General features: G+C 48.7%; 9 protein-coding genes across 9 annotated transcripts; 4 read left to right on the forward strand and 5 right to left on the reverse strand.

Annotated features, from left to right (window-relative positions):
* Positions 1-434: 434 nt before the first annotated feature.
* Positions 435-1,517, reverse strand: BDW43DRAFT_312258 (protoglobin family protein; the record flags this gene model as incomplete). Its single annotated transcript, XM_032047335.1, has 3 exons — positions 435-903; positions 1,009-1,279; positions 1,400-1,517. 3 exons carry the CDS (start codon positions 1,515-1,517, stop codon positions 435-437), a joined length of 858 nt encoding a protein of 285 aa, XP_031899099.1.
* Positions 1,518-5,502: 3,985 nt separating this feature from the next.
* BDW43DRAFT_312259 (uncharacterized protein) lies at positions 5,503-7,890 on the reverse strand (the record flags this gene model as incomplete). Its single annotated transcript, XM_032047336.1, has 6 exons — positions 5,503-5,742; positions 5,805-6,324; positions 6,382-6,515; positions 6,579-6,908; positions 6,973-7,228; positions 7,286-7,890. The coding sequence occupies 6 exons, from the start codon at positions 7,888-7,890 to the stop codon at positions 5,503-5,505; spliced, it is 2,085 nt and encodes a 694-aa protein (XP_031899100.1).
* Positions 7,891-8,249: 359 nt separating this feature from the next.
* On the reverse strand, positions 8,250-9,278 carry BDW43DRAFT_312260 (uncharacterized protein; the record flags this gene model as incomplete). Its single annotated transcript, XM_032047337.1, has 1 exon — positions 8,250-9,278. One exon carries the CDS (start codon positions 9,276-9,278, stop codon positions 8,250-8,252), a length of 1,029 nt encoding a protein of 342 aa, XP_031899101.1.
* A 1,043-nt stretch (positions 9,279-10,321) lies between these two features.
* Positions 10,322-11,586, forward strand: BDW43DRAFT_312261 (glycoside hydrolase family 18 protein; the record flags this gene model as incomplete). Its single annotated transcript, XM_032047338.1, has 3 exons — positions 10,322-10,780; positions 10,847-10,934; positions 10,994-11,586. The coding sequence occupies 3 exons, from the start codon at positions 10,322-10,324 to the stop codon at positions 11,584-11,586; spliced, it is 1,140 nt and encodes a 379-aa protein (XP_031899102.1).
* Positions 11,587-12,190: 604 nt separating this feature from the next.
* Positions 12,191-14,312, forward strand: BDW43DRAFT_320221 (SGNH hydrolase-type esterase domain-containing protein; the record flags this gene model as incomplete). Its single annotated transcript, XM_032049044.1, has 2 exons — positions 12,191-12,631; positions 12,695-14,312. 2 exons carry the CDS (start codon positions 12,191-12,193, stop codon positions 14,231-14,233), a joined length of 1,980 nt encoding a protein of 659 aa, XP_031899103.1. The 3' UTR covers positions 14,234-14,312.
* Positions 14,313-15,182: 870 nt separating this feature from the next.
* Positions 15,183-16,930, forward strand: exg1 (glucan 1,3-beta-glucosidase). The gene is made up of 3 exons (XM_032037930.1): positions 15,183-15,501; positions 15,560-15,954; positions 16,018-16,930. The coding sequence occupies exons 1-3, from the start codon at positions 15,428-15,430 to the stop codon at positions 16,791-16,793; spliced, it is 1,245 nt and encodes a 414-aa protein (XP_031899104.1). The 5' UTR covers positions 15,183-15,427; the 3' UTR covers positions 16,794-16,930.
* Positions 16,931-17,076: 146 nt separating this feature from the next.
* BDW43DRAFT_312264 (putative C6 transcription factor Prf) lies at positions 17,077-20,020 on the reverse strand (the record flags this gene model as incomplete). Its single annotated transcript, XM_032047339.1, has 6 exons — positions 17,077-17,838; positions 17,896-18,150; positions 18,211-18,702; positions 18,770-19,289; positions 19,355-19,646; positions 19,711-20,020. The coding sequence occupies 6 exons, from the start codon at positions 20,018-20,020 to the stop codon at positions 17,077-17,079; spliced, it is 2,631 nt and encodes an 876-aa protein (XP_031899105.1).
* A 632-nt stretch (positions 20,021-20,652) lies between these two features.
* On the reverse strand, positions 20,653-22,565 carry BDW43DRAFT_279887 (mitochondrial 54S ribosomal protein uL2m). Its single transcript, XM_032042357.1, has 2 exons — positions 21,197-22,565; positions 20,653-21,140 (listed from the first exon to the last, which is right to left on the reverse strand). Exons 1-2 carry the CDS (start codon positions 22,310-22,312, stop codon positions 21,039-21,041), a joined length of 1,218 nt encoding a protein of 405 aa, XP_031899106.1. The 5' UTR covers positions 22,313-22,565; the 3' UTR covers positions 20,653-21,038.
* A 1,350-nt stretch (positions 22,566-23,915) lies between these two features.
* On the forward strand, positions 23,916-25,620 carry BDW43DRAFT_301140 (B-type cyclin nimE; the record flags this gene model as incomplete). Its single annotated transcript, XM_032045000.1, has 4 exons — positions 23,916-23,924; positions 24,032-25,279; positions 25,331-25,469; positions 25,523-25,620. The coding sequence occupies 4 exons, from the start codon at positions 23,916-23,918 to the stop codon at positions 25,618-25,620; spliced, it is 1,494 nt and encodes a 497-aa protein (XP_031899107.1).
* Positions 25,621-26,001: the final 381 nt, after the last annotated feature.

Genomic DNA, 26,001 nt, shown 5'->3' on the forward strand with positions numbered 1-26,001 from the left:
CGCGTACGCGATAGCTTCATGATTTCTTCTCTTCTTTTCAGCTTAGTCTCTTCGTGATAAACTACCTAATCAACTATTTGGTTCAGCTAGAGTCCTTTACAGACTAGGGAAGTGGATATCGTTGGATTATATATAGTAATCGATCAGAAAAGCCCAAAACACCCGCCATGCATGCTTCTAAACGAAAAGGGTGAGAGAAAAAAACAAACCCTCATCAACAGACTTCTCAAATCCAAAAAAGGGCGAAACAATAAGAAAAGGAAAAAAGAAAAATTAAAATCTAGTCCCTTACGCCAGCCATGCCTTTTAATCCCTAAATGCTTCTCTTGCCGTGGCGCATCAAAATATCTTTCCAGATAAGGTGTTCCCCCCCTCCGAGAAGAGGAATGAACAAAAACGACGACCGACCGATATTATGGAATAATATCGGTCAATTATTTCCCAGCCCAGATCTTCGTCTCCGACGTTGACGCTGCCGACGAATTCACCACCATATCGGCAAAGGGACACGCCGAGACCGTGGACGGCGCTACACTAGGCGCTATTATACTGGGGTTACTGGCCACGCTGGACCGATCGTCATCACTGGAACTGGCCGACGTGCTGCTGTCGCCGAGGATCTTCTTGTCGCCGATGAATCCCTCGCGCTCGTCTAGCGTCATTTGCGACATCTCCTCGGCGTATTCCTCGCCGTCGCGGATCCGCCACTTGGCGATGAGGTCGTTCTGGATCCAGATGATCTTGCCGATGGCGCGGACGAGCGCTGTCTTGCGCTGCAGCGGGAGACGCGGGTGCGACATCAGCGCTTCGGTGAAGATGTCTTGGATGAAACCGAGACAGGCGCCCATATGGATGTACTCGATGTTGAGAGGGTGCATGCGTTCTTGTGCGGTGTGCATCATTCTACCATAAATCATCTGTTAGCCTTTTATGTCCCGACCATCCATTGTGCAAAAAAAAAAAAAAAAAAAAAAAAAAAAAAAGAAAGAAAGACATGTCCTAGCATACCCAACTTTATTCAAATACCGCCAGAACTCAGTCTGCGTGGGATCGGAGCAGAGCTTGGTCAGATACCAGCGGAGGAACATCTTCCGGCGCAAGATCTGTGGACTCTCCTCATTGTAGAACTCCTCGATAGGTCTCTCGTCGGCAGTGTCCCGCGTGTGGAAGGCCCGGGCCGTGATATCCTGTTCCAGGAGTTTCTTGTACACGATGTTGACGACGGCGGGGATGAGAGCTTTGATGTACTTGGAGCCGGTGGTCAGGGCTTCGATGTCAGCTGATGTCCAACGTTAGCCTTTCATTCATGCATTTAACCAGATCGTTCATGTAGGGTTCCGCCCTCACGACAATAGCATATTCCACAAGATAGCTTTTGTCTAGGGAAGAATGAGCATACCCGAATTGAAGTCCAGAAAGTCTTGGAGGTAGTTGATGCGCGCTTCTAGCCGGGTGTAGATGGCTTTTCGGTCGACATGTTTAATGGGACGACTGTGATCGAAGAATAATCCGTCCATGTTGTTCCCTTTTTCCATTGGCTTGGGGTTTGGGGATGTGAGGGATGATGTAAAATGGGGGTCTTCTTTTGGAAGGATTTGAAACTATAGATCTCAAGGGCACGAACGCCTGGGGTTGGCTTGAGGTAAGGTATTATAGATGGGGAGAGATGGAAATATAATGGAAGAATCTTAGAATCAATGACTCAAGATATGGAGGGAGAGGTCGAGGTATTGCATGATTATATAGATCTACGGGAGACTTTGGTCCCCAGTGCATAAAAATAAAATATCAAACTAAAAAAAAAAAAAAAAAATCAAATTCAGAACTAATAAAATAAAAATTAAGGATAATAGTAAAAAGCATCGGATCAGGAAGACCACGGAAAACCACGCCTGAGATCAGGGCAAAAAAAACTCATGAGCAGATCGTTTCAGGCTAAGGAAAAAAAGAGGAAAATTACTGAGCAATTCCTCCGCCCCGTCAGGCCAGAGGAAAGAAAATGATCCCGAAAGCTGGCGAGATTCCCTGCCGAGGGATAGTAGGGGTGTTTTTTTTCTTTCCTAGTGGTCTGATGCAGGGCCGTAACCGGGGATAGGAAGGATGTTGTCTTTGCTTTTTTTTTCCCCTTCTCGCTCTTGTGATTCCATGGTAAGGATCTTCCTGGCCTCTGTGTATTTCACAGCCTATTATCTTCATGAGACACGTGGTGCTGGTGGGGCAAGAGGATGCGTCTATTAATTTTCTCTTTGACTTGATTGGATTTGGCCTTTTTGACGTTTATAGCACTTGGTCATTCAGAGATGGGATTTATCGGGGATGGGGAATGACGTGCAGTTCTCGTTTGTATGATTTCTCTTTGACTTCTCGGCAGGATGAGTTTAGAGAATTATAGCTCTCACTAGAGAGATCGTAAATACTATCTCAATATATGAGGTCATCGAATCCCGGGGCAATTGGACCCTTTTTTTTTGTCCATTGGGGATACATATCTCTTTAATTGAGGCCATGTATACATTGTGCAAGCATACGTACTCTGCTCCTTCGATCAACACTACCTTCCCCATAGCTTCCTACAGACTACGGAGTACGGGACAACCCCCATAGTGCTAGCTCCGTGACAGAAACAGAAAAACGGAAACCCCTGGATAAGGCGCGACTGGCGGACCCGAGCAGATTCGGGTCCGATTCCCGACCGAGTCTAGAAAGATTTTTATGTATTATATTAGTCTGTACATATAGAGTAGTTTAGTTGGGTTAACCCTAAACGGTGCTCCCTTCCAGGCTGACATCATGGCCAGTACTGTTTCAGGTTTTTATCACGGGAGATCGATATAAAATTAGCAGTCAGTAGCTACGCGTGTCGGTCGGAATATTCCGTATTAGCATGGATCTCATATTGATTAAGACAAGATAGGGAAAAGATCGTATCGAAGGATTGGAAGGGAAGAAAAGGAACACTATTGCCACCCCGATCCGGAAAGGGTCCATCCTAACTACGGATGAGAAAGGAAAAGAGAGCGAGGTTGAGAGGAAATGTCGTGTGATGAGGAAAACGGTGAATAGTCTACTTACTACCTTACTCTAGCGCTTAGGTGTAAAAAAAAAAAAAAAGAGTGGATAAGGTGACCCAAATGGGGTGACTTTTAGAAAGAAAACTTAATGCCGCTGTGGCCTGATTCTGGGGCTCTTCCCGACCTGTGACTAACAACACGATAATAGATTTTATCCTTGGATAGTCTACTTACTTACCTTGTACGGTAAACTATTGATCTTTTCACAATTAAGCGACCTCTGACCTCGGTTGAGGGAGTATAATCAATTTGGTGTAGACTTGCTTTTCGGTTAGGGTTGCGAAGGATGCGAGGCTGAACTGAAATCCCTCTGCCGTTGGTTGTTCGTATGGAGAGAAGATATCAAAAACTTCATGTTAGTCAAATCCAAAGGTCGTGATTCGCCGGTCCTCTCGGTATGATCGGCAACATGGTAATTGTTAACACGGAAAACGTGGAATGGCCTTTTTACCCCCCCTCGTCTTTACGTTTCTGATCTTGACTTGCCTTACTCAAATGCCGGGTACCATAAGGGGGGGAAAGTTCATATTAGAAGTTAGAGCACATGCCAGATAGAAACTGACTCATGGACATCCTGGTTAATAAACCTCTCCTGATATATGTAATTGTAGCGTGAGATTAACACGACAGCTTCGGCTTCATGTCCCCCCATAGCCGAGCTCGTCCGGAACGGACATCCAACGAATCTCGGAGATTGACTTCCCCATTTTTCTCTCTCCACTTAACGGTCTGACAGGTCCACTGACGGCGTAATCGTATTTATCGGCGTTTGTGTTAATTGCTCCTGCTCACCGAGGTACAGTACACTGTCCAGTGTCTAGACTGCCCCGTGCCTTGAAGACACTCCACTGTGTATGTGTATAGCATCCCGAAAAGCGCTTAATTTTTGGTCCTCGCTCTTGGGAGAGGCATGGGTTTCTCCGTAAGATGTAAGTCGCGGTCGCCTTTGTTTCCACCGGAGATGGACTTCCGTGCGCGATATACCGCGGGCCTTGGTAGATCTACAATGCATCTGATATCTCTCATCCGTGGGAAACATCCTTAAAGATCTCCGATATAGAACCCGATGCATCTCATATAGATCTCAACCAGAATAGCAACCTGGTCCTTCCATCCAAAGTCTCCCATTCAAGCCCCAGATCCTCCAAAAGCTGACCACAAACCCCAGGATGCCAATACTCACGTCCCCTACCAGTTCTATCTAGATAGCCCATCCCAAGACCTCCAGACTCCAGCCAAACTCTTATTCCTTGACTCCGACCCATCAGCTCCATACAACCTCCCAAATCCCGAGTCCCAATTCTTCCCTAATCCTAAAGCCTAAAGACCAGACCACTTCCCCAACACGGGCAATCGATGCGAGAATCCAGAAATCCAGTCAGTGGCTGGTCCTAGCCCCCCTTCAAGAGGGGAAAAAAAATAGACTGCAACTCCACCGCTAGCAGCATTAGCTCAGTAATAGCTGCAAACTTCAAAGTGGATAACAGCCCCAAAGCCCAAGCCGAGATTGTGATCTTATTGCCCAGCGTCCGTTCCCGTCGGTGGCTCCACGCCAGATCCGAGATGATTGTCAGATGTTTGTGTGCGCGTGCGTGCGTCCTTTTTAATCTATGGGCCGCCTTTTGGGGGGGATTAGTGGGGACTAGGACTGCTGCATCTGCATCTATGCTACCATATCTGCAGAACCCATGATCCAAGCTGCGGGCTAGTGGGTGTACTTTACTGTCTTTTTTTTTTTTTTTTTGGGGGGGTTGGGACGGAGATGGGAGAGGCTTAGTGGCTGGGACGCTTGGCTGGGGTTTTTAAGGCAGTTTCTTTTCTTTCCTTTTACTCTATTAGGGTATATGTAGGTGTGTTATTGCTGGTTAACTTGGGTAAGTGACCCTTAATTAGTCTGGAGGGCTGGATGGTGCTGTTATCTGTGGATTTTTGGGGACGTGGTGTGTGGTGATGCTGGAGGATGAGGATAGGTTTGGTGGTCGTGGTGGTTTTTGTTTGATATTGGGTGGCTTTAGAGTGGGAAGTGTATTAGGAAAGGAATTATGTGCCTTCTCTTTCGGGGCGTATACATAGGCTGTTGATCATCTGGTGAGACTTGGCTTGATCTGCCGGTGAGTTTATTCCTGGACTTTGAATACAATCCTTGCTAGGTTTCTTCAGGGTTGATCTGAAGGTTGAATTCGAGTTAATTATCTGCTTCGTGCACGTGGTACCTTACATACATCTAAGCATTCCTTTGAATCGCTTCACAGACAGTAATTCGTCCCCACTCAACCAGACAGACTCCATTCAAGATGTTCCCAAACAGTCTACTACAAACCTTCACTACTGTCCTCCTTCTGACAGAAAGCTACCTACACACAATCTTTAGAATATAATCGCCATCGGCAGTTCCACACTTGCTGTTCGACTCCTTGAGCGCCTACCCAAGTTAGACGAAGAGGAGCATCGAGTTGCTATTGTCGTAGTATAGTCCAGCACGCTCGTATGTAGAGCCGAGGTAGACGAAGTCGAGCAAGGAGTTGTCTTCGTAGTAGTCACAATCGTGGTATACTCCGGCTCGCTTGTCTTCAGCGTAGACGAAGTCGAGCACTTCGTCGTAATCCTTGTAGTCACCGTTATGGTTGAAGGATTCTGCGGTGGTAGAGGCCCAGTCAGGGTTGGCACAGAACTACTGGTATGAGGACCCGTAGTTGACCGGATGATTGGCGTAGAACTACTGCCGCTATAAACTGGACCTTTAGTTGACGGGGTGATGAGAGTCGAACCTTGTTTACTGGTCTGATGAGGCAGAGGTGGAGTCACCATTGGTGTGGAGGTCTCCGGTGGCTTCCTAGAGGACGAGCTCCCATCGTGAGTGATGGTCACTGTAGAAGTCACAAACTTGGTATGGGTGGCCTCGGCCGTTGGCAACGGGAACAGGGTCACAATTGCCGTCGTGGTCACCATGGCAGTGGCACAGGTGGACGAGGATGGACCCTCGCATTGCGTCACGATGGCTGTAGTGGTCAGAGTCTTAGTCCAGCCAGTCTTGGTAGGCAATGCCCGGGCCACATAGGACGAGGTGGTTGTATTTCCCGGAATTGCCAGACACCCGGGGATAGGCGGTTTGGGTCGTATGCCCACGCACACTTCGTGGTCTACGGGTAGGAATTTGCAGTCATTCTGGGAAGAGCGTACGTCGGGGTTCCATCTAAGGAACTCCTCGACCTTAATAGAGTTCTTCCGGGAGACGTCGTAGCAATCCTCGTTCCTAGGTTATTGTCAAAATCTCATGCTGGAACTCCAGGAAGAGGATCCATCAACCTACTCAGACACATGCCACCACGTAGTGCAGTTCTTAATCACGTTTGGCTGGCGTGGAACGCTTGTTGGGAAAGTCGGAACAGGCGCAGTGCGAGTGGAAGGAGTACTAGGCACTGCCACGCAGTACCAGTTATCCTTCTATAAATTAGGGGTTGGTTAGCACTGCTAACTCACGCTCTCCCGTGGGAAGGATATCCTTACGAGGATTTTAGTACAGCCCTTGCCAACCGAAGGGTTCCAGGCCTTGAAGTCACCCTCCGAGAACGTGCCAAATATGAGCGCAATTTCGGAACAGATCTCCGCGTCCTTCACTTGATACCAAGCCTTGCAGTTGCTGGCGATGCCGGACTGAGTGGGAGCTGGGGCTGTGGTGACAGTGGGCGGCATAGGTACGAATGTGCTGGGATAGAGACAGTAGTAGAAGTTGGGAACTAGACCCTTGCAAACTGAACCAAGAGCTGGATTCCACTCTTGAAGTTGTTTCTCGTTTATGTATTTATATTTCGATACAATCTTGGAGCATGAATCTCCCTGTATGGCGAAACGTTAGTGACCCAGAGTACATAGAGTGTAATAGACTGTTTCAATTCATTACCGTTGTAGCATGGTGATAAACCCGACAACCTGTGGCCATTCCAGGCTGTGTCGGTGACGGCGTAAACACCGTGGCGTCAGTGCTATTAGGGCAAACTGGAGGAGGGGGCGTGTACGGCGTAGGGGTAGGAATCGTCACCGGGGTTGTAGCAGTTGGATAGGATAATGTGAGGCCATTTGGCTTGACCATGACGCACACAAAATAGCCCAGGAGGGGGTGGTCGCAATCCTCCTTGAGGCCCGGATTCCATTCCAGACTGCGCGTCATATCAGTTTACCTAGATTGGTTCCATGACGGTAGGATTTTCACTCACAGCTCTTCAATTGTGGCGAACGCGCTGTAGCGGCCTGCGATTGTATCGCAGGTGTCAGCGATCCTGACCTCATGCCACCCGACACAAGATGTGGGTTGACCTGCCTGGGTCTTGGTGGGAGGCCACGCTGTCTCGAGAGTAGGCTCAGTCATACTCTGGGTGGTAATAGGATGATTGATTGTGTAAGTAGCACTAGCCATGGGGGGGCTAGAACTAGCTGCCGTTGAGGTCACACTATCGCTTGGGGGAGTCTTTACAGGAGTCGTGGTTGTTGAAGAGCTGTGAGTCGAGGTTGGGGTTGGGGTTCCACTGGGGATGGCTGGCCCTACTCCAACACAGTATGAAGTATCCGCCCAAAAGTTCTTCTTGCAGTCCTTGGAGACCGACAGATTCCAACGAGAAAAGTCATCGGCCGAGATACCAAACGCACGCTGCACGGTGGAGCAATCCTCGTCCTTCTTCGCAGTATGCCATTTGTTACAATTGGAAGCGGTTCCTGGCAAGGTTGCTTGGGAGGGATTTGTCTCCCAGGTGGTGCTTGCAGCATTAACCAAAGCAGCTATCGCTACGAGGAGCAGAGCAAGAGTTAGTTGGACGGGTGTCATGGCTATCATCCTTATGACAAAAGATGAAGAAAAGCGTGAGCAAGCAGTCAGTATAGGAGAAAGGACTAGGGTTTTATATGAGAGTTTATATTCAGCAAAGAGAAAGAATGATCTACAGTATATAAATCTCCCAGTGAATGAGCAGGGCAATTCACCTTCCCCTAACCCTCTTAGTGGAGGAGGATTAAAATATTTGGAAAGACCTTATTCACTTCTGCTCCTTCAGAAAGGCCATGATTCTAAAATTAGCAAAGAATTGTAATATTCACTGACATTATATGACGACCAAGTAAAATAACTCCACTTGAAGAACATTGCGTGTCATTGTCCCTTACAAACAGTGAATCTGAGCTCTTGCCTCAATGCTTCCTTAAGCAGCTCTTGAGCTTCTCCTTGAATATCTCGAACCACGGACTATTATTCTCATTGTGTAAATCTACACGCAAAGAGCCCCATTTCGGGTTGTAGAGAGTCATTAACCCTTCCACATCGTCTTGCGTCACGACCATAGGCTCTTCGATCACTTGACGTCCCATCCTTCGAAGTAGCGTAGACTTAGCGTAGCCATGCTCATCTTTAGCCCCGAAAGAGTGGGATTCGTAAATCATGATAGACTTCCAATCAACGTCCGAGTCCCAAGGCCACATCCTATGTGGCGTGTAATAATTCTCTGTTTCAAGTGGAAGAATTTCGGCTGCAAGGAAATCTTTGTCATGCGCAGCCGTTGAACTGCGACAGGGGCCGTCGTGAGCATAGAGCATCATGGGTGACTCGTACTCCTTCACTAGCTCATTGTAGCCTTCCACATTCTGGCAATTGAATATAACCAATGAGAGATCTGGCTGGCCTCTACGAGGCCATCGCCACAGCATGGGGTCTTGATGTTGATGTTCCATACCCCAAGCATGTCCGATTTCGTGAGCAATCATGGCGGGCTTGTACTTTTCCATATAGTTGTCCTGAAAATTCAAGACCATAACGGGCCTTCCATCATCCCCTTCGAAGTTGTGTCCAATACTGGTCCAAAATGCACCATCATTGTCGGATCCCGACACTAACAGATGGTTCTCTGGGTCTCTATCGCACGCACTCTTCGAAACCTCTTTGAATTTGAACCCTTCTGGTAAGCCAGCGGCGTACCAGAGCTGCATTGCCGCTCGTATATACTCTTCCAACCTCTTGGCCGATTCTTCGTCTTCGAAGCAAAACCTAATCATCGTATTTGGCCAAGTTTGAAACTCGGCAGTGGGAGCGATAGTTATCCAATCGGGCGCGATGGTTGTAGCGTCTGCCTCCCAGGCTGGGTGGCCGGCGCTGACAAGAGACGCAAAGAGCAGTAAAAGGGCAAACATGACCTCCAAGATAGTATAGAGAGTTATCGTGTCCATAAGGAGCTGCCACACAAATGTTAATGCATGCTGAGAGTTGGGGGAGAAGGGATAGATCCCGAGCTTACTCAATGTGAATGTTCATACTCTTAGACAAAGGAATGAGAGGTCTTGTGTAAGAAAGGGTTCTAAGAGGCAAGATGGGGCATATAACAGTACTGGCTTAAATAATGGTGATCATGAGATATTTGTCACCTTTATCAACTCGACCTATACATGTGGCGTTCTGATGAAGTGAATGCTGTATTGTAAGACAGTGAATAGAAGCATACTAGAGTCAACCAGGATGAACATGATCAAGATCACCCCAGTATTTAAGGGGTAATATTAGCCTGTGGGACAAATTCTCAGCCTTTTTGCTACTCACTTGTTTCCAATAGAACCCCTTATCTTTGCTATCTCTTTCTCTCCCTCCCCCTCTGCTATCATGGCCCTAAACAGATCGATTATAGGCATTTTATGCTTTCTCCTCTGTCAAATTGCAGGCAAAGCTTTGGCTTTGCAGTTTACAAGCATGGAACTCTTGTCTTCCGCGAACGATGATACTACATGCTCTAAGACTAAACCTTGCCGCCTAGGGTGCTGTGGGCCAATGTAAGAACCCTATTCCACATCTACATACAGCAAACCCTAATCAAGATCTCCAGAGATATAACCGGTGCAGGCTCCTGTGGCTATGGACCCGAATTCTGTGGACCAAAGTGTACCTCTAATTGTGATAGAAAGAGTGAATGCGATGCGGGCTGGGGAAAGGAATGGTCTAACAAGTCAACTTGTCCATTGAAAGTATGCTGTAGTAAGCATGGGTTCTGCGGTGAGGACTCGTAACCCTTCGTTCTCATCGGATTATGGATTGTAGCTAAGTAAACCCATAAACAGGAACCACGGCACTCTTTTGCGGCGATAAAAAGGTAGTATCTCCCCAATGCAATGGGAACAGTTCACGAGAAAGAACCATCGGCTACTACGAAGCATGGAACCCTGAGCGACGACTCTGTGATAGTAGGTTTTCTTAACTCTACGTCTCTTACTGAACTGACAATATGATTACTCTAGAGGTGGAACCAAAAGATATCCCTCTGGGGATATACTCCCACATTAATTTTGCCTTTGCCTCGATTGACCCCAAAACATTCCGGATTGCTCCTATGACTGAAGAAACCGCAAAGCGCTATCGGACCCTCACAACGCTAAAGGGACGCCAGCCCGGACTTGAAGTGTATATTGCACTTGGAGGGTGGGACTTTAATGAACCTGGCCTCACGAGAACTACCTTCTCGGATCTCGCTGCCTCACAGCCCGCACAGGATGCCTTTTTTGAATCATTGATTAGTTTTATGCTTCATAATGGCTTCGATGGAGTTGACCTTGATTGGGAATATCCTGCTGCAGAGGATCGAGGTGGCAGGCCAGAGGACTTTGCCAACTATGTTACTCTGGTGAAACGACTGAGAGAGAGACTGAACGGGGCAGCAAAGTCATTTGGTATCACCCTAACCCTGGTAAGATGTGCTTCGCTCATTTCCAGACTCCTAAGCTCTGAAATGCTAAACTCCTATTCACTATAGCCTGCCAGTTACTGGTATCTGAGAGGATTCGATATTGCGAACTTGGAGCCACATATAGACTGGTTTAATGTCATGACGTATGATATTCGTGAGTATACTCGCGCGTCCAGTCCGGAATCAGACACTAACCTTGTTATTCCTTCTTAGATGGTCTCTGGGATGCAGAGGGCAAGGAGATTGGGGCACATGCATATGCGCACACCAATCTGACAGAGATTAACATGGGCCTTGAGCTTCTCTGGCGCAGCAATATTAATCCGAACCGGGTTGTTATGGGACTGGGCTTCTACGGACGTAGCTTTACTATGGAGGACCCCAAGTGCATGACCCCCGGATGTCCCTTTAAAAAGGGAGAGGCGCCCGCTGGAGAATGTACGAATGTCCCCGGAGTTCTTTCTGCGACAGAGATCCACAAGATTGTCAGAAATGGCGCTTCAGTTTCCTTTGATAAAGAGGCTGCTGTGAAAATTGCTACGTGGAATACCAACCAGTGGGTTAGCTGGGACGATGTGGAAACCCTAAAGGTCAAGATTGACTACGCAAACAAGCGGTGCCTGGGAGGAACGATGGTTTGGGCAATTGACCTGGATGATGGCACTCTCATTAAGGCTTTGGGGACGGCAATGGATAAGAAGGCAGGAAAGATTCGTAAAGGTGGGCGTGTTCAAATGCCTTGCTTTGGTTCACCTTGGCCGAAGGGGCGGAATAGGACTTGGCGTGGATCTCACAAGAAGGGATAGATATTTTGGCCTTCGATTGGTGCCTACTAGAAGCTAGAATGAGGGCTTTGGGTGTTTTGTTATTTGTAGTGTGACGTCGATCAATCAATTGTTTCGAAAGAGGTACAGGTCCTAGTTTATGCGCATCAGTAGCGTCTATCATTTCATCATTTCAGTATTTGTCCTGGATCTACTCGAGATACACACTGTCCAGAAGCATAACTACTACAAGGTATGAGTTTGTATGTACCTGCCCACTATATTACAATGGCTAACAAAGAAGTAGCTAATGTGACAACTGATAAGCCACAGCCCCGTTCATTCAAAGCTGTGCCGTGTAGTCAAGCGGGGAGAGATAATTATAGTTACAATTCACTATCACTGATCTCTGATCCTTCAATTCACAGTATAACCAAGGTGGGCCTCTCATGCTAAGGAGTTTTCCGACATAGGTCAGTACGAATTCACTCTGCCAATCAGCCATGTTCTACGGAGTGCAGTATATATCTTTGTCAGGTTGCTAAGAGAGTACTTTTGCCCTCCATCAATCTTTCATGGAGCCTGAATACATCCCGAGATTGTTCTATTTTAAGAAAGCTACCCTTTTTTCTAGAACATCATCACAATGGTAGCTCTAACTATACTATGGTTGGCACTGGCACTATTGCTGGGGCCCATCGTCGGTCAACCCGCCCATGATAATGTTAGCCTTAGCCTTAATAGCACCTTCATGCCTTTGGCTCCGGGTCCAGACCCCATTCCCCCTCCCGATCTTGATCCTAATCATATGGGCTGGATCACAAAATGGGCCGCTATCGGTGATAGCTTCACTGCAGGGATCGGAGCTGGTCAATTATACAATCAAAATGATGATGACAAAACATGTTCTCGGTATGACAAGTCGTATGTCCCACTCCTCCAACGGGTCATTGGTCCTTCCCCAAAAAAGTTCCAATGGCTGGCTTGTTCTGGGGCCAAGACAAGAGATATCCTTGAGCAAGTCAAAAAACTCGACAACGCCATGGATTTGGTGGTGATGACAGCGGGAGGGAACGACCTATGCTTGGTAGGGAGAGCCCTAGTCTCTTTGTATATCTTTTACCTCTTTTGCTAACATAAAGCTCGCTAGGTTGACGTTCTCAAGTCTTGTATTTTTATGGCTTGGAGCGCAGATAAATGCAAAGATGCTATTGCGATCGCTGAGAAAAATACCAAGGAACTCCTAGAGCCAAGGCTCACAGAGATCCTTCGGGAGCTTGAAAAAAAGATGAAACCCAGCAGCGGTATTGTGGTCGTTGCTAGCTACGCTCAGTTCTTCCATGATCAGCCAACGGAAGTTGATGAATGTGCAAAACATCATCGCTGGGGATTCCCACCAGTTGGAGGCCCTTGGGAGGGGATTCCGCTGGACTTGGGAAAAAGACAAGTACTCAATAAGTTGGTCCAGCTTGCGAATGCAGGCATCGATAGAACAATTGACCGGATGAGAGAGCAAGGTGTGAAGTACAGGCTGCGTTTCGCAGATTGGGACGACTGGGCCTCCGATTCCCGGGTGGCTGGGCAGTTCTGCTGGCCAGGGTCTACTGGAGAGTACCCTGACGACAAGCAGCCCAATCTGCAGTTCTTCAAACCGGATACCAAAAAGCGCGCAAAACACGATGAGGTGAAGAAGAGGGAGATCACGGTAGACAAGGGTCAGCCGGAGCCCGTCATAGAAGAGACGCACTACAGCGTCAATGAAAGCCTCTACAATGCGGATCCTGCGGCCGAGGTCCTGCACACGCTCGGGGGTAGGGACCCGTACGATCGTTGCATGGCAGATCACGACAACAAGCGAGACTGGGGATTTGGGCTTCCAGATCGGTGGGGAAAGTTTTTTCACCCCAATGAGAAGGGCCACGTAACGATCGCGTCGTTCGTGCTCAATGAGATCGTCTCCGCGCGGGCATCACTTCTGGCTGTGGACAATCCGATCTGCAATGAAGGGGAGTTGGACTACTTTCGTTGTAGGGTGACTGGACGCAAATCCCTCAGACATTATGCACAAGTAGGCTTGGTGGATGGAACCTACAAGACATACTGCGACGAAGTCAAGCCGCCCGAAAATGTGGCTAACTGGCACGACGAGCGCGTTTTCTACGAGGGCACACCGGAAGAGCACAAGTACTCCATAAAGCTCAAGAATGGTGCTAAGCATTTTAGCAAGCAAGAATGCATTAATAGCTTCTTGAGAATTGTTCATGGGTGCGACATCTATCGCGACGACAACCCGCTGTCCCTCAAGCACGGGGGGACATGGAGAAAAGGGGATTACACATACGATCTGGAGATGGGCCGTACTAAGCGCCCTTGGCCTGTTCCGAAACCTACTGGCTCATGCTTCGGATGGTATTATTATGCTTACGCAAGATATTATATCAAGGGTAAAAGTTGGGGCACCACTGACCATGGTAGAGCACTCCGTGATGCGGCGAAAAGCTGTGTCGGAGGAGGTCTCACATTCTGGGAGTTCAATTACTTCCACAAAGCCGATTCGGACGGTTATGAATGGGAGGCAAAGTTCTCGACGCCCATTTGGGTACTGTGGAGATGTTTCATGAACAACAAGGTCTTCAGGGAGATTGGGGCACCAGATATTGGGTGTAGAGGCAATGACTTTCCATACTAATCTTTGAATGGTTGGGGGATGTAACAGATGGCATTAATGTTAATTAGCTGTGGAAGTCATGATAAGTAACAAAGGGAATAGATCTCATGTCTCAAATCTTCCGTTCCAAGTACCAAGTCGATCATATCAAATTAGGGTACCGGAAGGTCAGAGGAAGATCAATCGATGCACGTGTGTCCTCCCACGTGACCAATATATGCCCTTCCGAATCCGTCAGTGATTCGTAACCCTCGACCTCATTCCTTTCGCATATTCATCTCATCCTCTGGAATTCCTTTCCTTCCGAACGCGGCTTTTTTCAAGGCTCAGTAAACCTTGCTGTTGACATTTCGTATACCAACATCCATTGCCACAAAGGACGCTCATCGTTCCAAGATGACGACTCACCCTTTTGGTGAAAAGAAAAGAGAGAGAAAAAAATATCTAGACGTATGCCAGTACTCAACCCTACTTAAATGTGTTATTCCTTCATCTATATTCGCTTCGGCGGAAGACAACACTGCTATCGTTCGGCCTCTATATACTTCCCGATCAGGTACCCGACAAATCGATGGGTCCTAATCAGGGTCGCTCTTCCCCGGATCCGATGCCAAAGAACCCATGGACCCATGGAACTATCAATCCACGCAAATATGGGGTTCGCCGTCTTCTATAGCGCCACAATAGTTCTCAGCAACTCCGCGCTCGTCACTGTGACCCAATAACGCAGAACTTCCATGGGTCCTCTCTGGATCCTGCAGCTCCATTCATATGGATCCATCGAAAAGAGGCGTCGTTCTGTGACATTCGTGATCGTGCCCTCGACGTTCCTGGACAAGGAAAGGGGGAAGAAAGCCTTTGTTGCGCTCCTAATATCTTTCCCCTTATCATTATCCTATTCTTATATCCTGCTTTCGGAGCTGTCATAACCCCACCTGCGTAGATCCATCCCTAGATGCTCGATCAGATCTGAGATCGACACTACTGAAAGCAGTGGCGAGTGTGGGCTTTGTCTCAAACTTGGTGCTTGGCTGAGGCCTGCTGTTGGCTGCGTCCGGTGGTTAAACCAGCCTGTGAGGACTCCTTACTTAAACCAAGTGATTTCCATTCCAACTGAGGCTGCATCTTGCCACAGCAAACAATTCACCATCTCAACTCCAGCCTTCTGTTTCATCTCTAGAAGATCTGTGTCAAAGAATAGAGTATTCTTCAAAGATGTTCGCTAGTTTTTCGAATAAGGTGCTTCTGGCGCTTGGTCTGCTTGCAGCCGGCACGCAAGCTGCAACGATGTCAGTATAATTGGGATATTACCCGTCCTTCCGGCATAGATTGCTTACCGCCAAGTAGTCGCTTAGATCCTCGTGGAAGCTCCTTCAATTATGGAGGTGAAAAAGTTCGCGGTGTCAACCTTGGTGGATGGCTTGTGCTTGAGCCTTGGATTACCCCTTCAATTTTTGATGAGGCCGGTGACGGAGCTGTGGACGAATGGACACTGACCCAGATCCTGGGTAAGGATGAAGCCAAAGCTCGTTTGTCCGCTCACTGGGACTCCTTTATTTCTCAAGACGATTTCAATCAAATGGCTGCAGCTGGACTGAACCACGTTCGGATTCCCATCGGTTATTGGGCACTTGGGCCCCTCGAGGGAGACCCTTATGTTGATGGTCAGCTGGAGTACCTTGACAGAGCGATAGACTGGGCCAAAGAGGCTGGTATTAAGGTCTTGGTTGACTTACATGGTGGTATGCACCCCTGGGTTCAACGACTTGCCAAGAGAGTCGAAACATAGCTAAATATGTGCCTAGCTCCGGGATCCCAGAATGGATTCGACAACAGCGGTCGCAGAGGGTCCATCCAGTGGCAACAGGGGGACACAATCGAGCACACACTTGATGCTTTCGACCGCTTGGCCGAACGGTATGTTGACTCCGACACCGTGGCTGCCATCGAAGCCATCAATGAGCCCAATGTCCCCGGTGGTTTGGACCAGGGCAAGCTGAAGGAGTACTACGGTACCACTTATGGAATCGTCAATAAATACAGCCCTGGCACATCTATCGTATATGGAGATGGCTTCCTGCCCGTGGAAAGCTGGAACGGCTACAAGACAGAGGGCAGCAAGGTTGTGATGGACACGCACCATTACCATATGTTCGACACCGGACTACTCGCCATGGATATTGACAGCCATATCAATGCCGTCTGCCAATTCGGTCACCAGCACCTGGAAGCATCCGACAAGCCCGTTATCGTGGGTGAGTGGACCGGTGCATTGACAGACTGTGCTAAATACCTCAACGGTAAAGGTAAAGGCGTTCGTTATGATGGTACATTCCCTTCTGATAAGATTGGCGATTGCGCCAACAAGGCTACCGGCTCTGTAGCCGATCTCCCTGAGGGAGAGCGGGCAGATATGCGCCGCTTCATTGAAGCCCAGCTGAGCGCCTTTGAGCTTAAGTCCGGCTGGGTGTTCTGGACTTGGAAGACCGAGGGCGCTCCTGGATGGGATTTGGGTGATTTGCTTGATGCTGGTGTTTTCCCGGCGTCTCCTGATGACAGACAGTTCCCTAACCCATGCTAGGCCTAGACACTCATTACCTTTACTCTATTTTTATATTGTTATTTTTTTTTCCCTTGACTCACTCTTTATCGCTTTTTTATCCTTTCTTGACATCGTTACGAGCAGTAGAGTATCTAATTTGACTTCCTTTGGATTATTTGATATTGGTCTCGCGTAGTTTAGTGTATCGGATAATGAGATATCTTATATAGTTTCACATGACTTTCGTATAAAAAGCGCCGCTCCAGAATGGGGTATTAAAACAGGACGGAAAAAAAGATAACCAGAAATTTCGTAGTCGAGCCTATACTTGATTTCGCCATGAGTCCCAACCTGTCCCTGAACCTAATAATTGTGCCCACTGTGCCTCATTGAAGGTATCCATCCCGGTCGTAGTCATGTCGACATTCTCATTGTTTGAATTCTGAGGCGGACCAAAGTCCCACGTTGTAGGGATTGGAAGAGATCCTTCAGAGCCGGTGGATTCGAGGGGAGTCATGATGCCCGTCTGAAACAACTGAGAGGAAAAGGCGATATCGAACGCGCCGATTGGAGCATTTCCCAAGGTCATATTTACGGGGCCATTGTTTTCGAGGGCGGTATGTGCTTGTAGATGATTAGTATGATTGGAACCTGACGTTGATGGTGGCTGTTGCGGTTGTTTTGGAGACGAGGACTGATTCAAAGATAGGTAGGTGGAAGAAGATGGGTCGTGTGCGGAGGCTTGGTTTAAGATTGATGCGTCATTTGACAACGGGCTATTGTTGGAGCTCTTGTCGGTGAATTCGGGGGAATGTTCCATGTCAGTTGTTGGTCCAGAGTCGGTTCCTGAGGTGAAATTGAAAGGAGATTTGGCAAAAGGATCTGTACAAGGATTGTTCATGTTAGTCCGTTGCGGCGGAGTCTGTTTCTCTCGCTTGGATAGAGATGTCGGCGTGTAGTAGGTTTGTTTTTGGGTGCCAGTCGATAGCCTGGCCGATCCTCCTTCATTTGCAGGTTGTTGCTTTTGCTGTTGAGCTATTGCCAAAAGTGGAGTACAGCTTCTAATATCTTCCTCACCGAGACTCTGATGCTGGCAGTTAGTAATCGTGATATGGACATGTCTTTCTTTGCATGGGCTTACCCTGTCTTGCTGCACATCATTCGTCATACGGGGCTTTTTGGCTTGCCGAATGTCTCGGAATGGAGTGCCTTCAATATCAACATCCAACTGAACCAGAAAAGACTCGGTCAAGGGGTTCTTGCTCTTCATGGCATCAAGAGCAGAAAAGACAAATCTGAGAGAGGAACGGGCAGCCGAGTCATCGGGGCGGGATTTGAGGTACTGGACGAAGACGCGAGCGGCGACATACACGGAGTATGACATGAACGGGTTCATCTAAGATTGGTTAGTCCATGATAACGGAGGTAGTATAGCGACGGTCTCCTCAAGACTTACACTAGTTAGATCCATGTGACTGATCATCTTCATAATGTTGGATATTTGATCGGCAGCGACAATACACCTTCGTTTGCTTTCGATGATGATCTGCTCAGGCATCTTGTTTTTCTCAGCCTTGAAGATAGCAGCTTGATGAAGGCATATCGTGGACGTATGAATCGCCATATTGCAGAAGATGACGTTGGGATCAGACATCCCAGCCGGTAGCCGGAGATGATTGGGCATCGTTAGAGCAAAATGTAGTAGAACGTTATCATGCGATCTGTGCCGTTGCCAGTATAGCCCATTCAGGTCATGGTCGTTGTCTTGCGGGTCAGGACGATGTAGATGCGAGAGGTTTCGTCCAAACATGTACGCCATGAAAGAAACACTCCCGAACGACGATAACGTGGACAGTCCGTCGCCCGCCAAGATGTCCTCGACGCGTAATGTTCTGTGTGGTTTGCTCTTGATAAATGCTTCTTCAGTAGCGGGTAGGTTTGTCTTGAGCTGTTCAACCACAGTTAGTAGATTAAACCTTCCAAAAGGGAAAGGACGCTAAAGAGACAGCACTCACATCTCTCTCATCAATTAAGACGGGCCACCCTGTCCCCACGCTTGCAAATCGATCGACACAGAATGCCATCCAGAAGACCCTTCGTCGCTCTTCTTTCTCGGTCCAATCTCTTGCTGGCGGCAACGACTGTTTCACCTCAAGGCCCGGGCCATCCAGCCGATTCAGGCCCAGCATGAGTGCCAACCTTGCCGCTTTTCCGACACTGAGCCATGCTCGAGGGAAGAACATCATTCTGAATTCATATGTGCCGATGAGCAACCATGTCTGACAGTATGGCAAAGACAAGATGCCCTCCCCAAGTCCCTTCGTTTCATCCAATTCCGCGTATTTGCGGGCTCTCTGATAGAAGAGTGCATGCAAATTCGAAAATTTCTCGCTGACAGACGCAGCTTGGCACCAAGTGATGTATTGTAAACATACGGGGGGTCGCACGCTTGGAGCAAGATCCATAGCTGCCAGATGTCTGGGCCGGTGCAAAATGGGCATGTAAGGATGAATTTTCTCAAAATAAACCTGGTTTCTGTAATTATCCAATCAGCGGAGAGTTTGCGACGTTTGAAAACTGAACCCGAATCAAATACATACAATTCGTCAACAACCTCCCGGCTAGGAAGAGGTTCCTCCAGCCCCAAACTAATCATGTCCCAGCCGAAATTTCCCGTGCGATCCAATCCCGGCGTCAAAAATGTCTGATTGGACTGAACGTTGTTGATATCTTCGTCGGGAGACGACATAGGCGCATCCATGCTGTTCGCGAATGGGGCCACTTCCGGTATGGCGACGAACTCATTCGGATTCGATGCTGCGACGTTGAAGCCATTCCCTTGACTGTGGACGGGGGTTCCATCCTGCGTCTTCAGTAAGGTTTCGACTTGGGCTGTGAGGGAGTACAACTTTAGTACCGATGACGATGGGGGAGCATGGCTGTCTGGTTCGCATACCTAACCGTGCTTCCAGCTGCTTCACATAACCCCGCTTTGGGCCACTTTTCTTGCGCACTTCATCATACGCACATTCGTGGCCTAACCTGGAGCAAGTACCACAGCTCGGTTTCCTCCCGTCGCATCTCAGTTTTCTCCGCCGGCAGACAACACACGCAATGCGCTTCGGGCGGGGAACGTAAGAACTGTCCGGATCGCTGTGGCCTGCATGGACCGGTACAGTCTCGTGACCCATGGGAGCATGTTGTGGCTGGGTCGAGGAGGTCGGGGTGGTCGAGTGAAGAAAATGTCCGTTATGTGAGTCCGCCATGGCCTGGTGTGGCGGGAAACGATGGGACGACGGGGAGTGAGGAGATCGGATAATGATTAAATGACACCCACTGCGATCAAGTAGAGGTCAGAAAACCGTCCAGAGATATGAGGTGCCAGACCTCAGTAACAAAAAAGATTAAAGAGGGTTAGCCAAATGAGCATTAGATCATGAGACAAAAGATCAAGGACCATAAACATTAGTATGAAGGAGGTCCAGACCCATGATCTAGGGGGTGTCTCGGTGGGTTTAGATAGTAAAGTAGCTGGATTTGGGATCGGATTGATTTGGAGAAGGTTTCGGGTTCAGCGCCACAAAAGCCGAAGATTGAGTGAAACGAATTGTATACGCATCCCTTCTTCGGCGAGGAGCGAAATGGACACTCATAAGTAGTAGTAGATGTAGGACGTCATTCGCATACTTAGTCTTCGGAGTTGGACTTTCGAGTCTCCAGGAGGAAAGACGTCGTTACTCTTTCTGGAAGTATCCATCCATCTCCGGCTTACGTAGTCACCGCCGCACCAACCAAAGCCCACGGAGCAACTTTTACCTCTCGGACCAATTGGTCCTTACGACTAGTATATGCATCAGAACTAACTTTCAATCAACTTCACTCGTCAATGCACGCGAAATTATACTTAAAGAATCTCTTTCCTGAGTCCCCTATGACTTCTAGACACTGAATGCATATATTACAAACACAACGCCGCGGTATAGATCAAACAAGCAGCGTCGGAGAAACGTGGTCACAAGAGAGACATGTAGAGCATCCCAGATCATACACCCTACGGGCCCATGTAGAGTTGATGTATAGTACAAGATTGAACGAACCGGTCATCTCCATGCCCATCCCAAGAAAAAGCAGGTACAACTAGAAAAAAGAATCCTCGCAAAACATCATGAAAGCAATAGTGGTTTGAACAGCATTGGCGCTGTTTTGGAGACCATCCACAAAAGGTACCATAGTTACACTTGCAAGCAAGGGTGAGAAAGAGATGAAAAACGAACAGCGCTATGTTTAGCTGTATCCTCTGCGACGCTTGCCCTGGTTACGGATTCGGGGGACAACCACAGCCTTATTGACCTTCCACTTGGGGCGAGTCTTATAGCCAGATTTCGCCTAGAAAAAAAAAGGTTAGTCCTAATGTCAAGTAACCGCCTATAATGAACACGTACCGGAAGACCCCAAGGACTCTTGGGATGAACGTTACCCTTGGACTTGCCTCGTCCACCACCATGAGGATGGTCCATGGCGTTCATAGCAAGACCACGAACGGTGGGACGGATGTTCAACCAGCGCGATCGGCCGGCCTTTCCGAGCTGGGTGTACTGATAGTTCGGGTTGCTGGCAACACCAACGGTGGCGCAGCAATCCTTATGAATCAACCGGACTTCACCACTTTGTAGACGAATGGTAATATGCTGCGCAATGCGTTCCTGCTTTTGCTGCTCGCGCTGTGACAAGGGCTTCTTCTCCTCAGCTCCATCTTGTTCTCGAGCAAAAGCCTCGTTCTGTGCAGCCTGCGTATTGCTGCCCTTTGCAATCACGGTTGCGAATGTACCGGCGCTCCGGCAGAGTTGGCCTCCCTTACCCGGCCGCAAGCCGACATTGAATATCAGTGTACCGACGGGGATCATGTGCAATGGCAAGCAGTTGCCTCTCCAAGCGGTCCTCGCTGCGAGCACACCAGGATCCACGACACCTCCCATACTTTTCCACAGATCTTCCGGAATACCAGACATGTAGCTTTGCACAACATCCCCAGCTCTCATTCCTTCCGCGGCCAGAATGTAGCTCAGGCGCTGGGTTTCTTGGCTGCGGACTAAAGCAATGTGAGCACTTCGTCCAGGATCATGTTCAATCCGTTCCACCAAGTGCGGACCGGGGGCATCGCGCGCAAAATCGACCATTCGAATACGGCGTTTGTGACCACCACCACGGTGCCGGATCGTTACCCTGCCTGTGTTGTTCCGGCCACCCTTACTTTGCCCCCGCTTGGGAAATGTCAACTTTTGTATTGGTCGTCCTTTCCAAAGGTGGTCGTTAATTGGCCTCCGCAAATGCCGGATACCGGGGGTCCGGGGCTTATAGGATCGAATGAGAACGCCCGCATCATCTCGAGTAGGAGGTGGAGCAAAGGCAATGCTCGGGTCGAAAGCTGATGTCGATGATTCCTCCGGCGGAGGAGTCTCTTTTGCATGTACGACTGTTGAGTAGCACCTAGACGACACCGAAGACAGACATCTAAACGGAAGACGGAGGCCAGTCAAGGCCAACCGAGGTTGCAGCATGGTGAACACGAAAGGAAAAAAAAATTTATTGAGGTAGGGAATCGAACGGCAACTCCAGGGATTGGGCGGAGACTGTTCCAAGCAGGACCGCAAGCTTTCACGAATAGTGTATGCTAACGTGCGAACGGACTACTGCTTACACATGCCTGTTTGAACAAGAGTATAGGAATTTGGACCAGGTGACTAAAAGACACCGACACCACCAAGAGTCCAATCGGAAGCGCTGTCAATGGCTGGTGATGCGTCGTCTTCCTCCGACTCTTGTTTCTCGGAGCAAAATTGTCTTTTCGGACTTGGTTGGCTGTTGTGGCGTGTTTAACATATCACGTGATACAACGACACCGCCACGGTTTTCAAAGTTGTGGCTGACTGGTTTTGGTCACGGGAAGGCGCGACACGGCAACACGTCGGACGAGAGGACCCAAAGGCGAAGAAAGACGGTACGGTTGCTGGGCAACGGGGGCATTGTTTGGGGGGAAATCGTGGCCCGCGCTGCCTCACGTTTTTCTCGCGATGGCGTTTTCTTGCCTGGACAACTTCAGGCATCGACGGACGACGATCTGTTCCACCACAGCCAATTATTCTTTCCGACGGTGACAGTACCGTTACCACCCTATTCAAGGGTGTTGATAGAGCAGCAGTCGTCCATGTCATCGCCAGCATACATACGCATACATAAGACGGAGTCCTGGAACCAGAACTTGCATGACCTCAGTAGTCTGTTTTATTATACACTCGCATCCCCCTTTCTGCATCTTTCCATCTTTCCCTCTCTCTCTCTCTTCCTTCTCTCTTTCTTCCTGCTCCCCCTTTCCAAACCCCAACAGCTTCTGTTTTCTTCTCTCTAATATCTCCGCCACGTACATAATTTTCCATCATAAATTTTTTGAGGACAGCAAATTGGCAATCTGCATATATCGCCGATCGATTGAATAATTTATTACGTTACGCTGTACTTCGTACAGAGTGATAATCCACCATTCCACGCGACTTGACTCGACAGGCTTGGTGGTGCTGTGTGGGGCAAATCTCTCTCCGATTCTCACGCTAAGAGTAGGGCCAAATATCGTCTTTGCCCTGTCAAGTTTACCACCTCTTTCTCTGCCAACCACCTCATCAATCAACCTCCTCGACGGGGAACCTAAGGCCCAACGGAGGAAAATTTACCCCCCTCCACTTGTCTTTTCTCGTGTCATCTACCTTAATCATTACCTTTTCATCCTCTATATCCTTCTATTGTACAAATCTTAACTTGGACGGGCGCGCCGTGGCAACTTACGTGATCCCGATCTCTGGTCAACAGCGTCAACAAAAGTCATATATGTCCCAATTTTAACACCTCCCCACGTCAAATTCTTTTCAAATACCTGGCAATCCGACTCCAGGTACCTCGCATAATATCCCGTTGCTAAGGTTGTTCAAATATCCACGCGTTGTACGTACTGTGTGGCTCCCTCAGCTCTCCTGGTATTTGAGCTCCACCAAGGTAATTTCGTCTCTGGAATGCTGACTAGACAGCGAAGACAGGAACCACAGTAACCATAATCCAAGCTTTTATATTTACTTCCCCTTTGAACATCCCTTTCACTTTTTCTCTTTCACAATGCCTACGGTAAGCAATCCACAACTCCTATGACGCGTTGACTCTTACCAGACCGTCACGTCAATCGAGCATTGCTTTCTTCTGTCGATTGTCAGGCCTTCTAACACGCAGTGCAGCAGGCTCGCAGCCTCCGTACACGGGGCACTATGAACGAGAACGATGAGAACAGACCCTCGACGCGTCTCACCCGGGCTAAGGCTGCTGCTTTATCCGCTGGAGACTCCACCGCCGCGGCGAAGAAGCCCCTTGAGTCCAAGAAGGCTGCTACCTCCACAGCGACGACTGGTACTACAAGGAGACGCGCAGCATTGGGCGACGTGAGCAATGTTAACAAGGGCGAAAACGGTGGGGCGAAGGAGGGAAAGAAGCCAGCCGCAGCAAAGGTCGGTTTGACATCGAAAGCTACAATGCAGGCTGGCGGTGTGGCGAAGCTTACCCGGACCAACTCGTCGCGTACCACTGGTGGTGCCCTAGCACCCAAGACTACCAACCCGAAGAAGCCCAGTGAGGACAAGGATAAACGTTCAGGATCGGGGTCTATCAAGGACAGTGCGCAGAAACGCCAAAAGCCGATACAGGACAACGTGTTGATTGAGGAGCCTCCCCGCAAGAAGGTCGAGGTGGAAAAGAAGACTACCGAAAAGAAGTCTGCCGTTGAAAAGGCTTCTGTTAGCAAAGAAAATGCTGCAGCTCCTACCGCGTCAAAGACCCTTCAGAAGCCCTCTGAAGACCTTGTGGAAGATTTAGATACTGAAGACTTAGATGACCCCTTGATGGTGGCCGAATATGTGGTGGAGATTTTCGAATACATGAAGGACCTTGAATTAGAGACACTGCCCAACCCGCATTATATCGACCATCAACCTGATCTGGAATGGAAGATGCGCGGTATCCTTGTTGACTGGCTCATCGAGGTTCACACTCGTTTCCGCCTTCTGCCCGAAACCCTCTTCCTCGCTGTCAACATTATCGATCGTTTCCTCTCGGCTGAGGTGGTAGCTTTGGATCGGCTTCAGCTTGTTGGAGTTGCCGCCATGTTTATTGCGTCCAAGTATGAGGAAGTCCTCTCGCCACATGTGGCTAACTTCAGTCACGTCGCCGACGAGACTTTCTCTGACAAGGAGATCTTGGACGCCGAGCGCCATATTCTGGCGACTCTTGAGTACAACATGAGCTATCCCAACCCCATGAACTTCTTGCGTCGTATCTCGAAAGCGGACAACTACGATATTCAAACCCGTACCCTTGGAAAGTACCTCATGGAGATCAGCCTACTGGACCACAGATTCATGGCCTACCGTCAAAGTCACGTGGGGGCTGCCGCCATGTATCTGGCCCGACTAATCTTGGAGCGTGGACCTTGGGTATGTTGCTATTCCTTGCTCAGGCCACTAATAAGCGCTAATTGGACATAGGATGCCACCCTTGCTTATTATGCTGGGTATGATGAGAAGGAAATCGACCCTGTCTTCCGTCTCATGATTGACTACCTCCACCGTCCAGTCTGCCACGAAGCGTTCTTCAAGAAATATGCCAGCAAGAAGTTCCTCAAGGGTACGTATCCTTCCCTTTCAATCCACGTTTGCTGCATCTGACATGGTTCATAGCGTCCATCTTGACCCGCCAATGGGCAAAGAAATATCACCACCAGTACATCGATAGCTCCCTGTCAGAACCGTACAATTATATCAAAGATAACGAATAAATAAGGTGCAAATGTTGCGGTACCCGCGCTACGCTACGATCGCGCCATGTGGCGGGATGGGTGTAAGGGGAGGAGTTGGTTGATTCCATATATGGCATTTCTTCGGTTGCGATGGTATAGGACACCTCTTGCATATGTTTACGACGGCATTTTTCTGTTTCAGTTGCGGATGTTTGCATTATTCACTTCTTCTCGGGGCGTCTGGCGCTCTTCTCAAGCTCTTTTCTTTTTCTCCTCATCTTCTCTTCCTTGTTCGATTTGGCAGTGTGTCTGGGGTTTCACACTTCACTTCCTCTGATACCTTTACATTCCCCTCCTCCCCCCTGTTTGTACTACAGGCGCCGGATGCTCAGGGTCGGAAATGTACTTGCAATTCTTTTT

The sequence above is a fragment of the Aspergillus alliaceus genome (genome assembly GCF_009176365.1).
Source record: "Aspergillus alliaceus strain CBS 536.65 unplaced genomic scaffold BDW43scaffold_29, whole genome shotgun sequence".
Taxonomy (NCBI): Eukaryota; Fungi; Ascomycota; class Eurotiomycetes; order Eurotiales; family Aspergillaceae; genus Aspergillus; species Aspergillus alliaceus.